Here is a 26,039-nt window from a genome sequence, read left to right on the forward strand (position 1 = left end):
ATAAAAAGTTAAAAAGATTAAAATATTCTTTTTTGCTTTATATTGTAAACTTCTATTGGCATTAATAACTCATTTTTTTTTAATATGAATATTATTATTATTCATATTTGAACTTTGAAAATGTTTTAAAATATTAATTCGTTTCTAACGAATAATGATCTAATGTGATAAATAATGTTAATTATTACTTATAAGTGAATAATAATTTTAACAATTATTATTTACGAAACTTCAAAAACACTTTTTCATTTTTTTAAAAAAATAAAAAATTGGCAATTTTTTTTTTTAATACAAAATTTCAAACTTTTAACGAATTTTTATAACTGTATTAAACAAATTTTTTATTAAAAAAAGACATTGTTTATCGATTAAATTTTGGAATGTTTTTCTTTTTCCTTTCTATTCAAAAGTTTCATTTTAACTTTGATATAATCTATTCACTATATAAATATATAAACTATTCATTAATTTAAGAACTAATTATAGAACAATGAAATGTCTTGAAATCAAGATTACTATATAACGTTAATAAATGATAAATTTCTCAAAATGGAAATTTAAAACAAGTTTTAGTAAATCTTTTTTTAAATATTAAAAAAAAACTATTTTTTTTAACAAATTCATTTTGAATTTTGTAAAAAAAAATTCATAATAATGAAAAAAAAGAAGTGTTTCTGAATATTAATCAGAAGAGGAAAAAAAAAAATTATTTCGCGGATACTTTGTCTCGCCACATATATAGTATTTATCTTAAATATCTACGAATTAAAGAATTAATCATTTTTTTTTATATAAAGCTTTGTGATTAATACTGCGAAATGAAAAATATACAAATTTTCATCTCGTACTTTTTTTTTATATATGTTACTTGTAAAATTTTGGCTCATTTTTCAAATTAATTATATAGCTTATTAAATTAAAAAATTTGTCATGTATCGAGGAAAATTATTTTTTTTTTATACTGTTAAAAAAAAATGTACGTTTCCCATATTATGCTGAAAATTAATTAGAAACTGATGAAAATTATTTCATTTTTAAATTTAAATTTTTAATTTAGTATACATTTTCAAAACAAGTTTCTTATTATTTTTTTTGTAAATTAACTTTAGGCCACAATTAATTTTCCTCGATACACAGAAAGTAGAAAATAAAAAAAAAATAAAAGAAAAAAAAAGAGAGAGATAGGTACTGAGAAATAGTTGAAATTAAATATATATATAGTGAAAAATCGAAATGTAGGCCAAGACACTGCCAGCAGTGTAACACGGCAGTCTTTTTCTTTTTTCTTTTCTTTTTTTTTTTTTTTTTAAAGAAATCTATTAGAAAAAAATCGAAAGAATCTTTTCAGCCCTCATTCCCTTTCTGATAACATTTTCACAAAATTTCAAATCTCTATCAAGATTCCGGTCAATTATTTTAGTACCTCACATCGCCTAAAATATCTTTACACTTGTCGCCATTAAAAGAAGTACAAACAAATTTACACAAAAAAAATCTTCTTCTTTTTCTTCTTCTTCTTCGTCACTCATTATAAACTCTAGGGAGTATTTACAACTATTTACAAACATCATATTTCAATTTACGAAAAATATCAACATGGAACAAGTTGTGTGTCATTTACCAAGCCGATGAAAGAAAAAAAAAAAAAAAAAAAAAAAAAAATGGAAACCAAATAAACTGCTCGAATAATCAGGCTTATGATTATTTCACAAAAAAAAAAATTTTTTTTTATTTATCTAACCGAAAATCGGTCAATAAATATTTTAATTATAATTTAATAAAGTTAAATTTTGTAATTCATGTTTTTAAATAAATGTAATTTTCAATAAATTAGAAATTTTACTTGAAGTGAATTTGTACTTAACGTTTTTTTTTTTCATAATTTTTCTATTTTATAGCAATTTACAGAATGTGAAAAATGTTTTTCTTATTTACAAATTGTAAATTTTGTAAATTAAAAAAAAAATACAAATATAAAATTTTGTAAATTTATAATTATTAAAAATTATTTACAGTACATCAGCACTGTAATTGTTTTTTTTTTTTCATCTAAATGAAATCGCGTTTAATGAAATTTATATTTATAAATTTGTCACAATAGAAAATAATTTTTTTTAAATACAATTTCTTTTAGAAGATTATCCCTATACAAAAGAAAATAATTTCATTTCACAATTATTATTATTAATAGTTTAATCTATTAAATTTTTCATTTCATAGTAATTCACATTAAATAAAAATTCACATCAATTAATTAAATCTAACCTTCAGAAAATTAAAAAAAAAAATCTCTTTTCATTTTACTATCATTATACTATGAATTTCGTTTAAATATTCGTCAATATTTTATTTCATTTTTTTTAGACAATTTAAATAAAAAATTTAATTCGAGAAACATTTTTCTGAAAACAATAATATTTCCTTGAACAGATACAATTAATCATCAATTTTTTTTTTCTTCACTGAATCAATAATTTACGAAAGAAAAAATTTTCACATAATGTAATATTCGGCGAAACAAAAAAAAAAAGAACAAAAATTTAGTTCGAACTTTTTTTTTCAAATTTTGTTTACGAAGTTAATATTAAATTAATTTAACATTTTTTCTATATTCAAATTTTAAGTTTTCTTTCTGGAAAATTCGTTTTTTTTTTTGGTGAAATATTCATGTGCCTTTTGCCTAGAAGCGCATGAGCTTGGTAATAATGTAGTTATTGTTATTATTATTATTATTATTATTATTATTATTATATTAATAATATTAATATTAATATTAGAAAAATTTAAGTAGTCCCTTAATATTTCACGATTAATATCGTGATGATATGATCACGACTATGTTGTGTTAGTGATCTCATCATAATTGTCAAGAATACCGAGCCTCTTTCTACAATCGGGACAATACCATTTACCTTTTGGTGGTACCATTATTCCAACGCATTCAAAATGAAACCATTCAATACGACAATCACTTCCATCGCAGGCAATCATTTCCGAAACTTCATCATATGGACATTGACAATAGCAATATAAATTTGTTGCACGTTCAGATGTTGGTGGATGTTGTTGTGGTACATGAATTTGTGCTCTTGGCTCATTATCAGATTCAGAATCACTGCTACTTTCATCTGCTGGTTCATCATCTGAATCACTTGCACTGACAATTGGTGTTGCTATTGGTTCTTCAATTTTATAATTATTTGCCGTACGTTTTAATGTTAATGTTGTACTAACAAATGGTGGTGTTACAATTTTTTGCGTTTGTATTTTTGATATTGGACTAAATATCAATGGTTCAACTTTTCTCCATTTTGATTGTATTTGTTTTTCATTTTCTTCATCGCTTGAATCACCATAAAAACGTTTTGGAATACGTTTTCTTTTTGACGATCGTTTATTTTCTGTTTCATTATTGATATTTAATTTTGGCGTTGATTGATTAATATTTGGTGTTGATGATCTTGATTTAACAGTGATAACTGATGGCGATGAATGTGGACCGGGTTTATTTTGATAGAATGATTTGGGAATGTTGAGTTTAATTGATTCGACTATTTTTTTTCCCTTATCGGATTTTTTTCGTTTTTTTGTTTTGACTTTCTTTTTTGTTGGATTTTGCATATCTTGCGATGTTTCGAAAATAGTTCCATTATTTAATGTTTCAGGTGGGATAAATTGATTTTTCTTTTCGGCAAGAATTTTATTTGCCAATTGTGGATGCTCATCATAAAAATCTTCATCAGTCTCAGATTCATTTGTCTCAAGATCGGATTCTCTCATTGTTGGCTGTTGTGGTTCACTGGGTTCAATTATTTCAATTGGACCATTTTCCTCTTGTATTTCTTTTATTTCAATTGATTCGGATTTTGTTTTTTCTTTCTTTTTCTTTTTTGGCGAACTCGTTGATGTTGAACTATCTGAATCGGAAGTTGAACTTGAACTTGAGGAACTTCCCGATGATGATGAACAACTACAATTACTACCGCATGAACAGCTACTTGAATCGGAATCACTTGACGAATCACTCGATGATGATGAATCGTTTTTTTTTCTTTTTTTCGTTGCCTTCAATTTTTTTCTATTTGCCTCTTGTTCATAACCGGTTTTTATTTCCGGTGTTTCATTCTTGGGTAATTCGGGTGTTTTACTACGCGCTTTATGATGTTCCTCGGTTAATGATTTTTCAATAGTACAATAATCGTGATCGGCGAGAATAACTGATTTGAGAAATTCGATATCGGTGTCTGTTCCTTTTGCTGGAATTGAAGAATCTTGAATACCAAGACTCGCTGCATATGTTTTAAAATTGTCCCATATTCCATCCATTATTTGTGCTTCTTCTTTTTTTTCCTCTTCATTTAATTCAACATCAACGATATTATCAATTTGCGTTACTGTTTCTTGTATAATTTCATCATTCTTTGGTTCCAATTTATCATCCAATAAATCAAGATGAAAAATAGGAGATTTCATCTCGATTTTATTTTCCATTTTTTCATCAGACTTTTGTTTCTCATCGTCGCTATCACTGTCGGATGATAAATTTAAAGGTGGTAAATCGTAGACATCAACTTTTTTCACCGGTTCTTTTATTTCGTCTTCTTTTTTCTTTTTTAAATTATCATCACTGGTTTTTTCTGTTTCCTCATTTGGTTTTTCAATTTCTTTTATTTCCTCAATCACTGGTGTTATTTCTTCAATAACAATTGGCTCTTTATGTATTTCCTCGTGTTTTATTAATAATTTTTTTGATATAAATCTCTCGGCACATTCAGTGCATGCATAAGGTAAATCGCCAGAATGTAATCTTTTGTGAACTTTTAATGCGACTGCACGTGAAAAATTTGAATTACATTCTTCGCAAACAAAAGCAGTTGGTGGAATGCAAAAATGATAGACGTGTGGCCATTTTTTTTGTAAACACTTTTTACAAAGAACACTTTCAGTACCGTGTTTCCAAAATAAATGTTTTGTAATATCTGGTTTATTTCTATAAGCAATGCCACAACGATAACAAAGATGATGGAGTTTATGTTTCCAAACGTGATTCGAGAGTTTTTGTTGATTTCCAGTTGATTCTAAACAAACATCGCATGTGTGATGTTTTTTTCTAAGATGAACCATAAGACGAAATGCTGATGGAATATTATTGAGTGGACAGAGGCAGCATCTGTATTTAACATTTTCGTTTGGTGAATAAACACCAGGACATAAATGACATAATAATTCGCTGTAATTGTAAAATGATGATTTACACATTATGCAAATGAGAATTGTCTTTTGGTGCATTTTTCGATTATGAAGATAAATATCCTTATGTAGAAGTGAATAATGTCTACAGTGAAAGCATTCGTATGTTCTTGGATTTGGGATGTTGTATGTACCTTTCTCAGATGTATAGGAATCAAAATTGAAGCACTGCGATTCAAGATCGTTTAGAGATTTTTTTATTTTCACAATTATTTGTTCACAATTGAGAATAATTGCCGGATGCTGTGGTTGAAAACGATGTTCACTTAATAAATGAAGACCAAGTTGTTTACCATTAACTGCAATTTGCCTTGCATGATTGCAATAAACACAAAAAAAGCTCGCAGCTTCAATGCACTTACGAAGTAAATCCTGTGAATTCATATTCTCAGGTATATCCTCAACGTTCATTTCAATAAATGGAATATCCTCACCAGCGAGAATTATTCCATCTTTTTGTTTTTCTTTCTCGGGAATTTCTATTTTTTCATCTTCATTATTTAATTTTGATTCCTGTTCATTATTATCAACAACAGCAAGTTTTTCACTATCATCACTGTCGTCACATTCATTTAAATGAAAATCAGGACTATCTCTACCTCTCTCGGAACTTTTCTCCTCTGACGCTGATGATTCTCGATTATTATTCTCCTCTGACTCGGGATTCTCAACAATTCGTGGAGCAATGGAAAATTGTGAATTTTTATTTGTACAAATCTTTATAACTAAACTTCTATCGGTTTTTGTCACCGTATTAAATGATTGATAATCATTGATTCTCGGTTCTGGAGTTTCCTCCTCGGTTTTTGAATCATTGATTAATTGATTTTGTGGACTGAAAAGAGATCGATTCGAGGGACTACTAACTGGACTATTTGATGCTGAATTAATTTCTAAATTATTTTGTGTTTCGTGATTATTTTCAATATCTAAATTTGGACTCAATCTTACGTCATCTTCATTTTTTGGATTTGATGATTTAATTTCGTCTTCTTTACTTTCGTCACTTATTGGATTTGTTGTATCGTTTAGGATACTTTTTGAAGGATTATCATCATCATCTTCTTCTTCTTCTTCTGCTTCTTCATCCTCCTCATCCTCTACGTCCTCTTCATCTTGTTCGGGAATTAGAGATTTTTCACCAATACCAACACGCGATACTTCCATTATTGTTTCCGTATAACTATCGTATTTTTTCTGAACATTTTCCAATGATACTTCAGAATCAGATGACTTTTCTTTTCCTTTTTCTTCTTTTTCATTGCTGTCCGTCTCTCCAACATACCTATAAAAGAAAAATAAATAAAATAATTACGCAGATTAAATTTTTTTTTTTAGTGATAAAAATTGAAATAAAAAATTACCTTGAAACTTCCATTATCGTCTCGGCTACAGTATCTCTTGTTGAATTCGTTGGCACTTCCGTTTCGCTTAGCGCATCATTTCTAATTTCTCGATTTTGACATTTAATTTTTTTACTCTCATTATCAATTTTTTTATTTTGAAAATGATTAACTAAATTTTCACTCAAATTTGTTAGCCTATTGATTCTTGTGAATTTTTTCCCACCACATTTATTGGATAATTTATTTTTATGAGAAACAATATCCTCCGGACTGCCAGGTGTTAAATTCACTTCACTATCGGAATTTGGCGCTAAACCACATGTTGACATATGATTACCATCAACTTGTCTACAAATTGAACACACATTCTTTGTTATTTGCATTTTTTGCGGTGATGTGCAAAAATGATTATAAAAATTGTCCTTTTCAGTGAATACTTTTTCACAGCTACAACAAATTAAATAACATGATCCTTTAAATATTTGATAAAATTCCTCAACAGATGTAAATGATGTATCGGGGATACTGTGATTTTTCATTAAATGATGAGAAAGTCTTTCGGCATGATCAAATAATCCTAAACAAAATAGACACAAATGTCGTTGATGAATGTCCTTCATATGAAGATATAAATTCCAATTTTCAAAATAAGTACCACACGCCGAGCAAAGATAAACTTTACGTTGTATTTTAAATTTATTTGATAATTGTGATGATGGCAAATCAGATGTACTTGCAATTCCTTGTATTGGAATCATTGTCGTTGAACAAGTGCAAATTTGTTTTTTCCCTAAAAAATTCGTCGATTGTTTCTCTAAATGGCACTTGTAGCAAATTGTTGATTTTTTTGAATTTAAATTATGACTTCGTTGGGAATTTAATGTTGATTCAGAATAATGATGATGATGATGTGAATTATATGAAGGATGATCGTAATTTAATGATGGTTGTAAACCTAAATATTGAGCGTATTCATTTACTTTTCCAGTTTTTTCTTTTTTCTCTTTTATTTTTCTTGAATGATGATGTGTAAATGATTTTTTTAAACTATTTTGATTCTCTTGTGTTTGAGCGAGAATTCGTTTTTTAAAACCTTTGAAAACAATTTTGGTATTTAAATCAGATTTTTTAATTAATGAATCTTGAGGACAAATTGTATGGCACTGATCGTCACGTTCATCAATACCATCCGTGTACGAATTAATATTATTAAAATGTGTTATTGTATCGTCAATTGTTGAATTTCTATATTCCAAATCTTCCAAAACCGACCAATTGTCCATAACTCGACACTCGGTATCTTCATCTTCCATAATATCGGCCACTGCCTTAGCAGCGTCACCTGAAAATTCAATAAAAATTTTAATTTCCCTTTTTTTATGCAAATTTCTATTTTGTTTTCAAATAGAATTTAAAAAAAAAAATATCTATCTTAATCTGAATTTCGATTAAAATCACTAAAATGTAAATAAATGATAAAAATTCGAATTCGTTAATAGTTAAAGTATCCTTGGTAATTTTGTAAAATTACGCAATATAGAATTAGTGATACGTTGTGTAATTTACTTGAATTAAGTTTATTGACAATTTTTAAAGGATTTTGTATAAAAAATTATTTATGAAAATTGAATTGTTAACTTTTTTATATAAAAAATAGTAATTAATTAATGTTAATAATATTTTCAATAATAATCAATTAATTACTTTTACTATTTTAAAGAATTATTAATTCTAATTGGTAAAAAAAAAAAAAAAACGAAATTAATTATCAGATTTGTGTACAGTAAAAAAACACACACACGATCATTATAATGAATTCCTGACTTAACATTTCAAGAGGTCATTTCCATTTTAAGTTTCACATTTGTTCTAATAAGAGATTGAGAAAATTTCCAAACAGATAAATTCTGACAAAGAGAAAAATTTTTACCTCCTCTTAAATAGCAGAGAAATATGTTTATAATCGTCTTTATATAATAAAATTTAAATTCATAAATCTTATAATCTTATAATATATATTATTTCAATTTAAAAATCCAGATACTACCAATTAATATCAATATTAATAATTTATTTACATTTAAATTATCTGCAATATTCAAATAAAATATAAAAATTTGTGTTTTTTATATTTAATTCTAAATTAGATAACAAAAATTATTACAAAATGAAAAATTTAATTATATTTCATTTAAATATAGAATTTAACTATTTTAAACATCGCGGAGATAAATTCTTTTCTGGAATTTCCATCAGAAATTTTAATTTCTTATTTTGTTAACTTGCTTTTTTATAGTGAAATATTTGGAGTAAATGTGATTCTTTAAGTATAATAGGAAACAAGAGATAAATGAAAAAGATAAAAAAAAAACAGTTTCCAAAAGAAATTAGTCTTTTTTTAATGATTCATGGTAAAAATTGATAACTGCGCAAAAAAAAAGCATAGCAGACAATTCATCAATAATCACATGCTTTGTATGTCCAGGTCGTGTTCTTTTAAAATAATCTCAATAATTTAGTAAAATTTCCAAATAAAATGTAACAATTATTCGTGTAAAGGAGAAAAAAAAACTCACGATACGGCATGACGTTATTTTCAGCTAAGATAGTTTTAAAAAAATAACTTGAACGTGGAAATTATGCTGAGCCCGGATGACTCCGGGATATGTTTTACAGGTACAGTCTCTCTTGTATATAAAAACGTGGGTTACCGTACCTTTGAACGAAATTTGAATTTCGTTTTCACGTGATCAATTTCAAAGATTGAAACTTGAATTGAGAGATGCTGGGAAAACTTCCACTCTCGATGATAAACTACTGCAAACTGATATACGACTGCCTCGTCGCGATCCGCGCCGAAAAGGTTAATAAAATGGCGTCATATGAAGAGTTGCGGCTCGGTCGCTGATGTCTGCTTGTTCCCCGAGAGTGATGATGCCACCCTTTGTCATGGTTATATAGTAGAGCCGCGTAATAGGTTAAGGCCGATATCGCGCCTCAAGCAATATTCTTGCAAACAATTTATTCCAAAAATCATGAATAATTTAAAAAAAATAATAATAAAGAAATGCAGTGTTAAATAACATTCGCAAATACACTTGATCATCCACAGAATTAGAAGATGTAAAAACTTGAAATACGAATAATACATGTAATATATATAGTGATCGTCAATTTCCAACACCAATTTAAGTTTTCAAAAGTGTCATTTTTTCTTTTGATATTTGATTTTGCTTATTAGAAAAGCAAATTTAACTGGTGTTTTATTTAAAATTGAATAATTTCAAATGGAAATAATTGATTTTTCTTCAAAAAATCGCACGAAAACTGCAAAAATTTGTTAAGGCGTTGCATCAGCTAAATATTGCCTTAAGGCACCGTTCACTCGTTATTATTGAGAAAAATGCACAAGAACAAATTTTGATTGGTGGACAATGTTTTAAAAGTTCGAGATGTGACATTAATTTTATTTGAATAATTGTCATAATTTTTTTTTTTTATTTTCATCTCTTGTTTATTAAAATAAATTCAATTTATGTTACAAAATTAATAAATATTTTTTTAAAAATCTTTCTTTTTAAATTTATATTGTTTTTTTAAAAAAGAATTTTCCCTATATATATAACCAATCAGAATGTTGGACAAAAATATTTGAGTATGCGCAATGAAGCTTAATGTAATCCCGCGCTTTTCTACGACACAAACATAAATCTAACCAAACAAGAAATCTAATCAAAAATTTAGTTAATGAAAAGTTTAATAATATTGCAATATATTCAAATAAAATGGATAATGTGGAAAATATGGAAAATTTCTGGCCTGAGGAATTTGTTGAATTAAAAGTAAGTTATTCTTTATTTTCAAAAAAAATGGTGTAATTTTAAGGTTAAGAGATAAATAATATATATAAAATTTAATTTATTTGTAAAGAAAATGTATTACTTTGATGGTATTTTTTTTATGGTATTAGTATTCACATATTTTGTCGAAGAAAAATATTTAGTTATTTGATAGAAGTTATTTTGTTTACTATTTACATTATTATAACAATGCATTGTAATTATTTCTTCCCTAGGTATTTAGGATACTGAAATTTAATTTAAACGACTTTTTTATTGTCTTAAAATTTATTACAACCTTAAAGTAAAGTTTTTAGATTAGAATTTCTAATTCTAAATATTATTTTTAGAGTATTGAGGAATCGTTAACATGTGGAATATGCTACGAATATATACAAATAGCGGTGATGACGCCTTGCTCTCACAATTGTAAGAAAAGTTTTATAATTTTTGAAAAATTAATTTTTCTATTTTTCATTTTAAGGGAATAAAAATAGTAATTTGTGAAAAAAAAAATTTACAGACTGCAGTCTATGCATAAGAAGATATCTCAATTTTAAAAATGAATGTCCCACATGTTTCAATCAAGTACATGACACTGATCTTCGTGTGAATAGAAATTTGGATAATATTAAACAAAGTTTTCTTAAAGTTCGAGATAATTTGAAATTATGTATGAAGGGACTTCCAATAAGACCAGCATTTGAACGTCGTGTTGTGGGTGGAGAAAATTTATCACCAGTTAAATCGCGTGTCAATCAAATAATGTCAACACCACGTTCAGGTTGCAAAAGTCCAAATAGTATTCGAAATAATGAAGAGGCAACAACGCCTATTAGATCGATAAGATTAAATCATGTTTCAAGTCCACAAACACCATCAAAAATGGATACAACAAATGGTGAAAATATTGAAAAACATTTATTCAGTCCTGGGACAAGTGGAATTGCGCCAATTTTCAATAATCCCGTAAGATTTAAAATTCACGGCAAAAAAGAAGATGTTGGACCAACGGTTCCTTGTCCAGTTTGTAGTGTTAATGTTTCTGAAACTCATATTAATAGACATTTGGACGATTGTTTAAAACGACAGAATAATACTTCCGGTCCTATATCGTGAGTATTTTTTTTTTTTTCTATTGTAATTTTCTTCGTTATAATGAAAAAAAATTTCTTTTTTTTTTTCAACAGACTCGAATCGAAATTAAAACCAATTCCAAAGCTTGTTCTCAATCTTATGAAAGATTCTGAATTACGTAGAAGATTGAAAGAATTTGGAATTTCCACCGCTGGCGATTCAAAAGCACTTAAATTACGACTCAATAGATTTTACATTCTTTACAATGCAGAGCGTGACAAAACTGTACAACGACCTATTGTGGAAATTGTTAAACAATGCGAAGAAGAGGAACAACTTGAAAAGAAAGCAGTATTTTCCGCTACAGGAAATGTATGTGAAATTTTTTTTTAAAAAACAATGTCTAATTTTAAAATTTTAATTTCTTTTATTTTCCATAGGTATTGACATTTAGTAAACCAATAGTCGTTAAACCAGTCAAAGGTCATAATGAAAGTTACTGTAAGTATTTCAAAAAAAATTTTTAATTTTAAAATATTAAAATATTAAAATGTTCTTAAAGGTGAAGCAAACAAAAGTAGTTTCGATAAATTAATCGAACAAGTGAGAAAACGAAATCCAAAGAAGAAAAAGACGACGACAACAACAGAAGAGGAAAAAAATGAATTGTCATCACTCTATGAAGATCTTGTTGCTGAAACAGTTGCAAATGTATCGAATGATTCTGATTCAGGAACATCTGGACATCGTTATTCGAATGATGGACAAATTTCTGAAACTGTGGAAAATAATAGAATTATTGATTTAACAAATGTTGATGAAAATCGTGAAGAAAATATTGAAATGCAATTTTCTTCCCTATTGGAAGATTCATCATGTGATTCAGAAGATAATGTTTTAAATCCACTTGTAAATAAAAGATTAGCTACAAATAATGTCGATGGAGAATTAAATAATGATAGTAATTTTATTAATTCAGAAAAAAATGAAACAAAGAAGACATCGGGATGGAATTTCAAAAAGCCGAGAATAACAAAAAATTTAAATGATAATAATATTCAAGAACTAGATAAACTTTTAGAAAGTATTCACGATGACGAGGAATTAAAAGATATTTCCTTGAATACGACCAATGAGAGTGTTGACTCTAATCCAAGCAAGGGTACGTGATTTGTTTCTCAATTATTTCTCCATGCGTCAATTTTAATAATGTGATTTTATAGTTTTAAATTGTAAATATTTACCTATTTGACAAAAAAATTTTTTTTTTTTGCCATGAAATTTAATTTTTTAATTTGTTTTGAAGATTTATTTTATTTATTTATTTTTTAAAATTTTAAGTTAAAATAAGAGTTGACTTAATTGTAAAATCGAATTGTTTTCTAAAATAAGACTTTCGAGAATAAAAAAAAATGACTGATTAAATAAATTGTTAAATTCCTTTTTGGAATATATTTTTTTTTTTTTTGCGAATGAATAGAAAAGAATAATTTTTTACAGATAACGAAGAGAATATAAATTCAGAAATAAATGGAAACGAAAAGGAATTAAATTTGTCAATAAATGCAAATGAAGGTGAATTTAAAACGGAAATAAATGATAGTGATGAATTTGAATCGGAAATTGAAAAAAGTATTAATGAAAATAAATTAGAAGAAAAAATAGACGATAAAGAAAATGCTATAGAAGAAAATTTATTTCAACGTCCAATAAGAAAACGTGGTCGTACACATAAATATTCAAATGAAGAAAAAACACCGACAAAATTAAATAATGGTCATTTACAAAATGCTTTACGTGAATCAACAACATTTGAAGTTGCATTCGATGGTTCATTAGATGAAATTGAATCATCGCCAGAACAAATTTTAAAACGAAGAAAAAGAAAAATGCAAAATAACACTGAATCGGAATCAGAACCAGAAACACCAACAAGAGTATTACGTAGTCGACAAATTCATACACCGTAAAAATAATTTTAAAATTCTCCCCTATATTTATTTATTTATCATATAAATGAAATTTATTTTCATAATAATGAAGAAAAAAAATGTCACAAAATGAATTGACTTTAAAAAAATTAATATTCTTGCATGTATATTTTTTGACAAAATTTATTTTCTACAAAAAAAAAAAAAGAATGTTGAAAAGAAAATAGTAAAACAATTTTTAGATTTTTTTTTATCGTATTGTAGAATTTTTTTTTGTATTGCACGAATTGGAAAACAATTTAAAAAACTGTTAATTTCTATGAAATATCAATTGAGTTTTCCTTTTTTTCAAATAATAGTCCAGATTTGTATAAATGAGATTGTCAATATTTTTCTGTATATATAAATATCAAAATGACTTCTATATTTACCATCGAGTTTTTCGTATTTGGTAAAAAAAAAAATAATAATAATAAATCTAATCAAATTCTGTTTAATTATTTAATTACATTTTTAAAAATAAAAGATTGAAAAAAAAATCAGTGTACATTATTAAATTATAATTTGAGACTTGTTAAAAAGTTTTAAATTACTAAAAAATATACTGAAATTATTTTTTAAAAATCGACCATTAAATGGTATTAAATTCACACTATGTGAAAAAAATTTCTTTTCCTTAAAATACTAATATAAATAATAAAATTAATTAATAAATTTAAAATATAAAAACAATTTTTTCTAAGTAAAATATTTCCAAAAAATAAAATTTGCCTACTTTTATAAAAAAAAAAAATAGGTCAAATTTTCAACACTATAGTCGGATTAATTTTTAAAAATTGTATTCTTTGAGATCGCCCCACGCTGGTCCGACTTTTAATTTTACTGGTAATGGCACTTCAAGATTATAAGCATTTTCCATTGATTCTTTTACTAATTTAGCAACATGATGTAAATCATTTGCATTCACCTGTGAAATTATTAAAAATTTGTAAACTTTTATAAATATTAAAAAAAAAAAAAATAATTGTTTCTCACCTCAAATAATAATTCATCGTGTAATTGTAAAACAAGATAAGCGCCACTAAATTCACAATTTGATCCCGAACTACGTAATTTTCTTTTTATTCGTGTTGAAGGAAAAATCACAGGACTTGTGAAAAATTCTTCCTGCAATTTTCTATCAATTAGAACCATTGCTTTTTTGGCAATATCCGACGCTGTTCCTTGAATTTTTGTATTTATTGCCTGTCGTTCTGCTTGTGCTACAAAAAAAAAAAAGAAAAAATTTGCAAATCCTATAAAAGAACTTTAGAAAATGGAAAATATAAAAAAAAAATTTACATTTCTCAGAACGATTATCGCTCCATATGCCTGGAATTAATCGACAACGTTTTGTTATTGTTGTTATATAACCATCGATACGCGCTCTTTCAATAACATTTGATAGCCATAAACGTATTCCTTTAAAAGTCCTCATAAATGTTTCCAAAAATTCTTTAGCCTCATCTTCAGTTACCGATAAACTTTCGGCAAGTGATTTTGTTCCCATTCCATAAATCATTCCATAGCAAAGTTGTTTCGTTCTCTGTCGAATTTTATCGTCTACCTAAAAAATTTTAATTAAATTAACAAATTTAAAATTAAAAATATAAAAAAAAATTTTACTCAACCATATCCTCATTGATTTTATTCCATTTTGCCGAAATACTTTTGAAAATATCACTTCCCTCTTGTCTCATAATTGAACGAAGTAATAAATCATTTGCAAAATGAGCCAATACACGAAGTTCCAATTGGCAATAATCAGCGGAAAGTATAATATTTCCAACAGTTGGAATAAATGCCATTCGAATACTTATTACAAATGTATTATCCTCGGAATTAAAATCTTTGGGAATATTTTGTAAATTTGGCTCTTGCATTGAAATTCTACCCGTTAATGTATGAGTTATATGTGAGCCGTGTATTCGTGAATTTTTCGCATCATTCAAAAGTGGTATTACCACCTGAAACAAAAAAAGAAAAAAAATTATGATACAAAAAAAAAAATTTCAATTAGAAAAAATTTACCAATGATTGAAGAGTGCTTAATTTTCTCCACGATATAATTAATTTTGCAATTGGATGATCGGATTGTTCCAAAACAGTTTTACTTGTCGAGGTTCGTTTTCCTTTTTGTAATCCTAAAATCTAAAATATTTTCATTAATATAAATTTAAGTGAAAAAGAAAAAGAAATTGTTTTTTTTTTATTTTACAAACCTGAGCAACATTTGAGGATGACATGAAATTGAATTTTTTACCAGCTAAGTAAAAAGCTTTTTTTTCCAAAAGTGATATTTCACGTTTAATTACATCCGATAATTCTTTTAAAGCCGGTAAATTTATTCCCAAACCTCTCAGTTCCATTCTACTTAAAACTGACAAAACATCCATTTCAACATCTGAAAATTGTTTATAAATCAATTTATTATAATATAAAAAAAATTGCCAAATAAAAAAAAAACAGTACCTTTAAACGTTGTTAATAATGTCATACTCTTTTCATGAAGTTGTTTTAAAAGTACTTCCGTTATATGCCAAATAAGTACAGCTTCTTTTGTTGATTCATTTTCCATAAATTCACTATTATTTTCAAATTGATTACGATTTTCATAATAATCATGAGCAATTGGATAATATTTTGCAACCTAAAACAATTATAAAGAAAAAAAAAAGAAGATACTAAATCTATATTAATAAAATCAGACTTTTGTTTGTACATTGCTCCAAATTAATTTTTTCTTGCATAGTTTATCATTTTAAGTAGTAAAGATAACAAATATGCCATAAATAAAAATTCTGTCTGTCTGTCTGTCTGTCGTCAATATTTTGTACCGGCACAACTTTAAAACGGCTCAACCGATTGAGGTGAAACTTGGCAGTGTATTCAGTCTTAACGTAACTTAAAATCTTAGCCATATTTAATTAAAAAATATTAACATGAACGAAAGTTATGACATTTTTTCAAAAAATTTAAAAAAATCAAAAAAATGCAAATTTTTTATTTTTTGTCAGATTGATTTGAAACTATTTGTACCTAATTTTTTCACATAAATGCAATCAATTTTTTTATTAAATTAAGTAAATAGTCTGAATTTAAAAGTCTAAATCAAATTTTTGAATTTCCAATTTTTTTAATAACATTGTAATATAAGAATTCGTTATGTTCAACTTTTTATAAGTAAAACAATAATGTTTTTAGTCTGTTGGGTATTAAACGCAATCTTAGCTGCACACCAATGAAAAATATTAATTTAAACAAAAATATGACACTTTCAAAAAATTTAAAAAATTTAACATTTTTTATTTTTTGATAATTCTTTACTAAACGTTCTTTATTTAAAATTTTGTGACCAATTAAGTATGCTTTTAACAAGAAATTTTAAGAATTTTATCAGAATTTTAAAATTAATAATTGCAAATCTGAATATGAAATCAGATATTGTAAAAATAAAAAATCGAAAATTACTTTTTTACTCTTTGAAATTAACAATTATTATATTTAAATTATTATTATTATTATTATTATTATTATTATTATTATTATTATATATATATATATATATATATATATAATAAAACTAAATAAACTAAATAAACTTAAATATAATATAATAAATATAATAAAATTAAATTATTTTCATAATTACATCCAACTATACGTGTTCTCCTGTATTAAAATATCTTTTATAAATTTTTAATTATTATTTATTCAATTCAATTTAATTTTTTCACTGCTTTTAATAAAATTAAAATAATTTAAAATTGTATTTAATTTTATTGTTTTTCTAATTCTAAATTATTTTAATCAATACAATTTAAATTAAAATTTTAAAAAACTTTAAAAATTATTTGAAGAATAAATTTTTAATAGAAATTTTTCTATTAAAAATTTATTCTTCAAATAATTTTTAAAGTTTTTTAAAATTTTAATTTAAATTATATTGATTAAAATAATTTTTATTTTCAATACTATAAAATTAAATACAATTTTAAATTATTTTAATTTTATTAAAAACAGTGAAAAAATTAAATTGAATTGAATAAATAATAATTAAAAATTTATAAAAAGATATTTTAATACAGAAGAACACGTATAGTTGGATGTAATTATAAATTTCAAAATTTATTAAATCTAAATATTATAACCGTCGAAGACGGGTGCGACAGCTAGTTATTAAATAAAACTAAATGTTTACTTACCAAATAATTTATATTTTTATTTTTGCCCTCGGAATTAAGTACCCAATCGGCAACACTTGGATCAATAAATTTACATAAAGAAATTATTCCACAGCAATGATAAATTAATTTATAAATTTTTCTTGCTAAAAAACATCGAATATTCATTGAAGAATTCGTTAAAAGTTCAGTTAAAAAATTCACACGTTCCTTCAGTGATAATTTTATTTCTGAAAAAGAAAAATTTTTTTTTTAATTTTAAATCAATAAGAAAAGAATTTTTAAAATTCAATAATTTTTTTTTTTTTTAACAAACCTGGTTCATTATTAAGTGGAATATAATAAAGTGCTTGAAATCCCCATGAAATAGTTATTCCACAAAGTTTTTTATCCTTGTAGACAAATTTTTCATTTTTTGACTTTCTACCCTCATCATTATTTTCAACACCGATAATTCTTGCACCAATGATAATTTTATCTTCAACTATTGTTTCTAAATCAAGTGCAAATGCAATGTCAATTCGTTTTGTTAATTTTTGTTTTAAAATTGTTAATGTTTTTTTGCTAGAAATAATATTAGCCGGTTTCCATTTATTACGATCATTCAATGATGTTGTAATTTTCTTTTTTTCTATTGAAATCTCTATTGAACTATCATCATCTGAAAATATAAGACTATCATCAAAACTTGAATTACTTGCCAAATTTGATCTAATGAATTTTTCACTATTTTTCATTTCTATTTTACTTGGACCTGGTTTTGCAAAATCTGTCATTGCCAAATTTTTTGGTTCAATTTTCTCGATATTTTTATTAATAACAGTTTTTCGACGGGATAATTTAATTTTTTTTGGTAATGCAAACATATCGTCCGAATCTGAATCAGTTGATACAACGGATGTTCTTCGTTTTTCAAAAGTTTCAATACTCGCAATTGGTGAACCTTGATCAGTTACAGAAAATTTTCTTTTTCCAATTATTGTTTTTGTAACTTTTTTCACATCTTTTGATAATGTTTTCTTTTTTGTTATCGTTTCATTTGTTTTCAAATTATTTTTCTTTTCTTTATTAGAATCTTTTTTATTTAAATTAACACTATCCCAAGAATCTTGATCCCAATAGGATAAATTATCGGGTTTTATTTTTGATTCTTGTGATGTTTTTGTTGGAACTTTGACTCTTGTTATTTCCAAATTATTCATATTTATATTTGATTTAATTCTCGGTAAATTTGAATTTTCATTATTAGATTTTTTTGTTGTTTCTTTTAATTTTTGATTTTCTTTAATTTGTTGTTCTTTGTTTTTATCTTTGTTTTTAATTTGAATTTGTTTTCTCGTTTTAGATGTCGATTGTTTGCTTAATTCAAAATCGGAGAAATTAATTCCTGATAAAAGTTCTTTAGTTGTTCTCAATGATGATTCATGATGGGATTTTGCTAAATTGCTTATTGTTAAATCACTCGCTTCTGAATTTAAAATTACTGTACTATTTATTTTCTCTGTAATTTCAAAATCAGAAACATTTATACCTGAAAGAACATTTTTCTTAGGTTCAATTTCTTTATTTTCGTGTGAATTTTCTGTAATTTCAAAATCGACAACATTTATTCCTGAAAGAACATTTTTATCAGATTCATTTACAATTTTACTTTCGTTTGGATTTGTATTATTCGTAATTTCAAAATCAGCAACATTTATTCCTGAAAGAATATTTTTATTTTCAATTTCATTACTTTTTTGTGTATTTATTTTATCTGAAATTTCAAAATCGGCAACATTTATTCCTGAAAGAATATTTTTATTATTTTCAATTTCTTTAATTTCATGTAAATTTGTTGAAGTTTCTTTAATTTTGTTCGATTCATTTTGTGTTACTTCGAATTCAGAGAGACGAACTCCAGAAATTTCTGGAATATTATTATTATTATATTTTAAAATTAGCGGATTTGAATTTTCTTTCTCTGCTAATTCAAAATCAGAAGTCTCATGAATATTTCTCTCGTTTAGATTAATTTGATTTTCTCCTAAAATTGTATTAAATGCAGTTTCACCAAAGAATGTTAATTCCAAATCAATATTTTCATTTAATTCTTCGGCTTGTGGTATTTGTTTCGATAAATCGTTTGTTTTTGGAATTTTTGATGTTTCTTGATCAATTGAATTTAATTGTGAGCAGGTACTTGATCGTTTTCTTGAAATATTTGTTGCTTCAAAATCAGATAAACGTAATGAACCCAAAACATTTTGTTCCAAGGCACTGCAATCATTGACTGAATATTCACTGTCAAATAAATTTTGACTTTCAAATGATTCATTACTTTTCTTTTCTTCCTCTAATAAAACATTATTGACGAGGGCCTCCTCTAATGCATTTTCTACTTCTTTATCAATATTTTCATAAACACTTTTTTGCGATATTGGTAAATCACTCTCCGAGAGAACAAGTGGCTCGAGAATTGAGAGACTTTCTTCATTTTCTTGAGATTTTTGAGAAATTTTCGTTTTTTCAATGCTTAATTCCTGTTTATTTCTCGTATCTTTTTTGGATTTATTAATATTTTTAATTGAAGAATTTTGAGTTATTACAGTTTGACTGTCTTTGGCTTTATTTGAAAGTTCTGCATTTTCTTCAATTCTATTCGAATTCACTTCTTTTTCCTCCCATTGTACATCACGAACTCCCAATTCATTCTGAAAATAGAAATTCAATTTAAAATTAAAATTAAAAAAAAAAAGAATTTAAGAAAATAAAGTTTACAAACTTGAAGAAGAGTTCGAGCCTCTTGAATTAAGAGTGCGGCCGCTTCACGAGTTGTGAGACCATCTTTACCGGTTATAAAAGTTGTTCTCACTTTATTTTGCCTCGCAAGTTCAAATTGACCTTCTCCGTTCTGTTCCTTTTCACTATAATGAATATTTTTTTACATTGTTAAAAATTTATTTATATTTTAAATATATTGTTTTTTTTAAATACCTTTCAAATGGAAGTGCCTTATGTAAAGCTCGTTCGACTTCGAGTTCATTTGCAACGGCTAATTCGACAATTGTAGTTATGCCTTCTTTATAAAGACTTCTTGCTCGCAGGCCATTTAAACTTGGAATTCGTAATAAATCCATCAAATCCCTACTGACTCCAAATTGTAAACGAGTTTGAAATTGAGCAACGAGCAATTCCATACAATTCCAATTTAATTGTTTACAGAAACTTGTAATCATTCCTTTAAAAAAAAAAATACCTATTTTTGCCGAAATGGGAAAGAAATAAAAATAGAATTTACCTGCATAAGTTGAAGACGATTGTTGCAAACTTTGAAGTAATCCACGACCACAACCGAATTTTTTACAAACTTTATACAAAGGAATTTCTCTCACAAGTTCGTAAAGCGCAAGTGCAGTGTAAAATCTCTTGTGAATATTCAGCTATAAAAAAAAACAATTTAAAAAAATGTAAAATAAAAGAAAATTTATTAGTAAAATTTATTTACACTTTTGCCTGGAGCGATGCCACCTCTCACTGCAGTTAATAAAAATCTTTCCTCAACGCCAACGAGTTTTGCGACTCTTTTTTCCGGTTCAGCCAATGTTGACCACATTTCTAAATAATTCATCCAATCAATTTGACCAATTTGCGATCCTGCATTATAAGGTGTAACCAAATAAACAACATGAAGTTCCGTATCCAATGCAATACATTTTCGAGCTTTTAATAATTCCTCAAAGAGAAATAAACCCTCTTTCGGTGGAACTGAAGCCGATAAACACGCTTTTCCCAAAGGAGTTGCGCTCCATCTTTTTAAATGTTCCTCTTTGCTCTCTTGTAACCTGAAAATATAAAACTACAATATTAAAAAAAAATAAAGAAAGAAAAAAATTACTTCTAACTAAAATTAGAAAACATCTTACATTAAAAATTCATTAATCACTAAAAATTGAACTGCCTCTTTTACTGCATTTGATATTGAACCCTCGCCTTCCTCTTGTAAATTAATGAATGTACATTTTATATAACAATCAAGATCCTCGGGAGTTCGTACAATATCACTGGCAATTGCTTCGAGAAGAGAACGCATTAATGGTCCAGAATCTTCTAAACAAGATTCTATTGGCTTTAAAGAGGCTGTTAATAAATTTACAGCAATTGCTTTCTCATTTGATTTACAAATAAGAATACTTTCCCCTGTAAATAATATTTTTAAATTTCAAATTAGATTTAAAAAGAAAAAAAAATTTCTTTTCAATTTACCAGCAGTATCTTTTCCCATGCGACCAGCGCGTCCAATCATCTGCTGATAGGAAAGTGTATCCAATGGTTTATTATGAAAACAAGGCGAACGAATTATAACTCTTCTCGCTGGTAAATTAACACCTGTACTTAAAGTCGAAGTTGCCACAAGTACTTTTAAAGAGCCAGTTCTGAAAAAGATTTTTTTTTTTTTTACAAAAATTATAATTAGAATTTACAAAAAAAGATGAATTTATTTAGAAAAGTGGAAAATAATAAAAAATTTCTACCTAAAACTTCCTTCAATAATATCACGTTCGTCTATTGTTAATCCAGCATGATGAAAAGCAATTCCAAATGAAACTGTATTTTTTAAAACACTATCCAAACCAGTTGGCGTTCTTTTAAGTTGTTCAAGAGTTTCAAATATTGCCGATGCATCTAAACTTTTTTGTAAAACTTGCCCCAATTGTGAATCAGAACGACCTAAATTTAGAAATTCATTCAATGATTCCAAATTAAGTTTATATAAAATTAAAAAAAAAACACAAACCTATGCTTAAAAATGCTGACGCCATTTGTAGAGCTAATTTTTCACACCAATTTTTTGTGGGACAAAATATTAATATTCCATGACCACCTTCGATAGTTTCAATGCAAAGTTGTATAATATTTTCAACATCGTTTATTATTTCCGGAATTATGGGTAATTCTCTAATTAATTCTAATTGACGATTATAAATTATTGAATCGATCTGAAAATTTGTATTTTTTAAAAATTAAAATTATTTTAAATTATAAAATTTAAATTATTTTATTTGTTTAATTACCTTGCATTGTTCATCAAGTGGAATTGGTCGAAAATCAGTTTTATATAATTCAGCATCCAACCAATCGGCTAACATTGATAAATTCGGTAGTGTCGCCGACATTCCAATTAATTGTATTTTTATATCTTCATATCTATTAAATAATTTAACGAATAAATTTAATATTTAATTTTTTTTTTTTTTTTTTAATAATAATTTTTAATTACTTGAGTGTTATGTATCGAAGTTTTGTGAGTAAAAGCTCTAAAATATATCCACGATTTGAATCGCCTAGAAGATGAAGTTCATCAATAACAACTGCTCCAATTGACATTAAATCTTCCTCTTCTAATAAACGATTTATTAATGTATTTGCTTTTTCAATTGTTGCTATTGCAATATTTACTGATTGAAAACCACCAGCGGGAACTACACTTCCCATGAATCCCTCAACTCTTATTCCACTATCAGAAAGTAAATCCTAAATAAAAAATACATTAATATTCAATATTCAATTAATAGAAATTTAAAAAAAAAAAAAAAAAACGAATTTTATTTAAAAACTATACTAACTTGAAAATAGAACATTTTCTCACGAACTACTGAAACAAAAGGTAAAATAAAAATTGCCTTCTTTTTTCGTTCCAAAACTGTTTTTATAAGTAAAATTTCAGCGACTAAAGTTTTTCCAGCTGATGTTGGCGCTGAATAAACGAGATTTCTATTTTCTCTAATTATTCTTTCATTTGATAAACATTCAACTTGCCAGGGAAACATTGATTTAATTCCTCTCGATTCGTATTTCTGAAAAAAAATTTCAATTCTTTTTAAAATTAACATTTTTTTTTCGCTGTGTCTATTTAGCCCGCTTACGGGAGGAATAGTGGAGATAGATTATTTACCCCGCTAGCGGGAGGAATAGTTGTGATAGATTATTTAGCCCGCTAGCGGGAGAAATGCAAGATTTTGGCTATTTAGCCCGCTTATTTTTAAAAAATCATCAAAATGAGAACTATTTAGTTTGCAGTAAGTAGGATTTAAAATATTTTTTATTTATTTATTCTAGAATAATAAAATATATTTTATTATATAAAATGTATATTAAGTGCAATTAAAAATAAGGCAATCGTTTATTTAAATATATTAATGTGATTTAATACAAAGTTTATTTGCTCCAAAATGAATTGTTTTGGTAGGGTTGTTTATTTAAAAAATATTATATTATTATTTAATTTAATTAATTATTTAATTAAAGTTGTGGTAAAGAAACAATTTTTTGTTTAAACCAAATTTATTGTAAGAAAACTGTTTAACTACAGGTATATTTATTTTTTAATAAATTATTAGAGAATAGTTTATGGAGGGTTGAAAATAAATAAATTTCTTTGATGGGAATTAGAATCCTTAACTTTTATTTTTTTCGTTGAATCAACGTTGGTAACTTCAGTTTTATCCTTTTATCCTTCATTTTCATCAAATAAAAAAATACGTATTTCCTTATTTTTCATATAGATTACGAAAAAAATTATTCGGACAAAAAAAATTTTGAATGAAAATTTCCCGTGGAATGCCCCATACGTATTTATAAAATATAAGAATTTTAATTGTATTTCAAAAATTAATTTTTATTTGGAAATTTAAATTTTCAATAGAAAATAATTCCATAAACTATTTTCTAATAATTTATTAGAAAATAAATGTACCTGTAGTTAAATAGTTTTCTTACAATAAATTTGGTTTAAACAAAAAATTGTTTTTTTTACCACAACTTTAATTAAATAATTAAGTAAATTAAACAACCATACCAAAACAATTTATTTTGGAGCAAATAAACTTTGTATTAAATCACATTAATATATTTAAATAAACGATTGCCTTATTTTTAATTGCACTTAATATACATTTTATATAATAAAATATATTTTATTATTCTTGAATAAATAAATAAGAAAAATAAAAAATATTTTAAATACTTACTGCAAACTAAATAGTTCTTATTTTGGTGATTTTTTAAAATAAGCGGGCTAAATATCCAAAATCTTGCATTTCTCCCGCTAGCGGGCTAAATAATCTATCGTCACTATTCCTCCCGCTGGCGGGCTAAATAGACACAGCGTTTTTTTTTTTTTTTTTTTTTTTAAGATTATAGGAAAAAAAAATTGTAAAACTTTGTAATAAATACAAAATAGAGAAATAAATCTAATTAAATCTATTATTCAAAATAAAAAAAAAAAATATTTATACCTTAAGAATTGAGCGAGGTAAACCCCAATTAGCAAGTTTTAATTGATCTAAAGACCCCTGTGAGTCAATTATTGTACAATTTGTAGCTTCTTGTGTTGAAACAACAAATATATTTGTATTTAAAGCATTATTACTATTAAAACTTTCATTTCCAATAGGTGAATCCAATTCATTTTCATTCTCCAAAATATTTAATTCTTCAAGATTTAATTTTACAACTTCATTTGATTTAATTTTTTTCCTTCTTGTTGATCTTTTAAAAAGAAGAGATTCTTCTTTTGTATTTGATTTAGAAATTTTAATATTCTCTTTATCAAAATGAGAATCATAATTTATTTTAGAAGTCGATGGTTTTGAATATTCAGAATTTTTATTAGAATTCTGCATTTTTTGATTTTTGCAAATATATTTGTTTAATAATAATAATAATAGTAATAGTAATTTGATATTTGAATTAAAATTTTCAATTGTAAATGACTCGTGTAATTATTGCACATTTTTGAAAGAAAAAAAAATTATGGTAAAAAACTACTTCACTACATATGTAAACAATTATTAATAGACTCTAATTCTTAAATATGTTACATTTTTTTTTAAAATATTTTTATGAGTATAATTAATAAAAATAATTAAAAGACTCAAGAGAGCCATTGTATTGTTTACAACTGACAACTGTTTATAACCACATGTCCTGTTTAACGGTCTTTAAGCTCTATACACAATGGCTTTTCCGAGTTGCAGACAAACGATTCGGTCACGTGACCATTATGTGGCGCGATAATTCGATTAAATAAAAATTAGAATGTAAATTATAAGTTATTGAAATTCGATTAAGTAAAATTTATTTTAAATAATAATTTGATGCTATGAAGATTAATTGAAATGCAAATTCGACGAAATTTTATTTACTTTAATTTACAATTAGTGATTTTAATATTTAGGTTAAGGTGCTTATATACCTCAAATTTCGATCAGATGAACATTATTTCTGGACCGTGAAAATGCGTGAAAAGTCATTTTCACGGCGGGTATTTTTGAATTGTTTTAAACAAAAAATGTTTTTTTTAAGAAATATAATATTAAATAATTGTTTTAA

General features: G+C 25.7%; 3 protein-coding genes across 3 annotated transcripts; 1 reads left to right on the forward strand and 2 right to left on the reverse strand.

Annotated features, from left to right (window-relative positions):
- Positions 1 to 2,200: 2,200 nt before the first annotated feature.
- On the reverse strand, positions 2,201 to 9,949 carry LOC127287116 (uncharacterized). Its single transcript, XM_051313877.1, has 3 exons — positions 9,313 to 9,949; positions 6,615 to 7,938; positions 2,201 to 6,535 (listed from the first exon to the last, which is right to left on the reverse strand). Exons 2-3 carry the CDS (start codon positions 7,907 to 7,909, stop codon positions 2,836 to 2,838), a joined length of 4,995 nt encoding a protein of 1,664 aa, XP_051169834.1. The 5' UTR covers positions 7,910 to 7,938; positions 9,313 to 9,949; the 3' UTR covers positions 2,201 to 2,835.
- Positions 9,950 to 10,278: 329 nt separating this feature from the next.
- Positions 10,279 to 14,149, forward strand: LOC127287118 (E3 ubiquitin-protein ligase RAD18-like). The gene is made up of 7 exons (XM_051313879.1): positions 10,279 to 10,438; positions 10,786 to 10,864; positions 10,959 to 11,550; positions 11,626 to 11,884; positions 11,953 to 12,013; positions 12,075 to 12,674; positions 13,013 to 14,149. Exons 1-7 carry the CDS (start codon positions 10,382 to 10,384, stop codon positions 13,480 to 13,482), a joined length of 2,118 nt encoding a protein of 705 aa, XP_051169836.1. The 5' UTR covers positions 10,279 to 10,381; the 3' UTR covers positions 13,483 to 14,149.
- On the reverse strand, positions 13,921 to 25,606 carry LOC127287117 (DNA polymerase theta). The gene is made up of 21 exons (XM_051313878.1): positions 24,944 to 25,606; positions 23,273 to 23,503; positions 22,927 to 23,180; positions 22,721 to 22,853; positions 22,444 to 22,645; positions 22,181 to 22,376; positions 21,912 to 22,081; positions 21,572 to 21,845; positions 21,154 to 21,490; positions 20,947 to 21,088; positions 20,643 to 20,886; positions 20,431 to 20,572; positions 17,983 to 20,359; positions 17,688 to 17,896; positions 15,955 to 16,132; positions 15,705 to 15,886; positions 15,514 to 15,633; positions 15,114 to 15,449; positions 14,785 to 15,049; positions 14,479 to 14,705; positions 13,921 to 14,410 (listed from the first exon to the last, which is right to left on the reverse strand). Exons 1-21 carry the CDS (start codon positions 25,328 to 25,330, stop codon positions 14,273 to 14,275), a joined length of 6,744 nt encoding a protein of 2,247 aa, XP_051169835.1. The 5' UTR covers positions 25,331 to 25,606; the 3' UTR covers positions 13,921 to 14,272.
- Positions 25,607 to 26,039: the final 433 nt, after the last annotated feature.

The sequence above is a fragment of the Leptopilina boulardi genome, unplaced genomic scaffold, assembly GCF_019393585.1.
Source record: "Leptopilina boulardi isolate dan_hultmark-lab unplaced genomic scaffold, ZJU_Lbou_2.1 LbouV2_368, whole genome shotgun sequence".
Lineage (NCBI taxonomy): Eukaryota > Metazoa > Arthropoda > Insecta > Hymenoptera > Figitidae > Leptopilina > Leptopilina boulardi.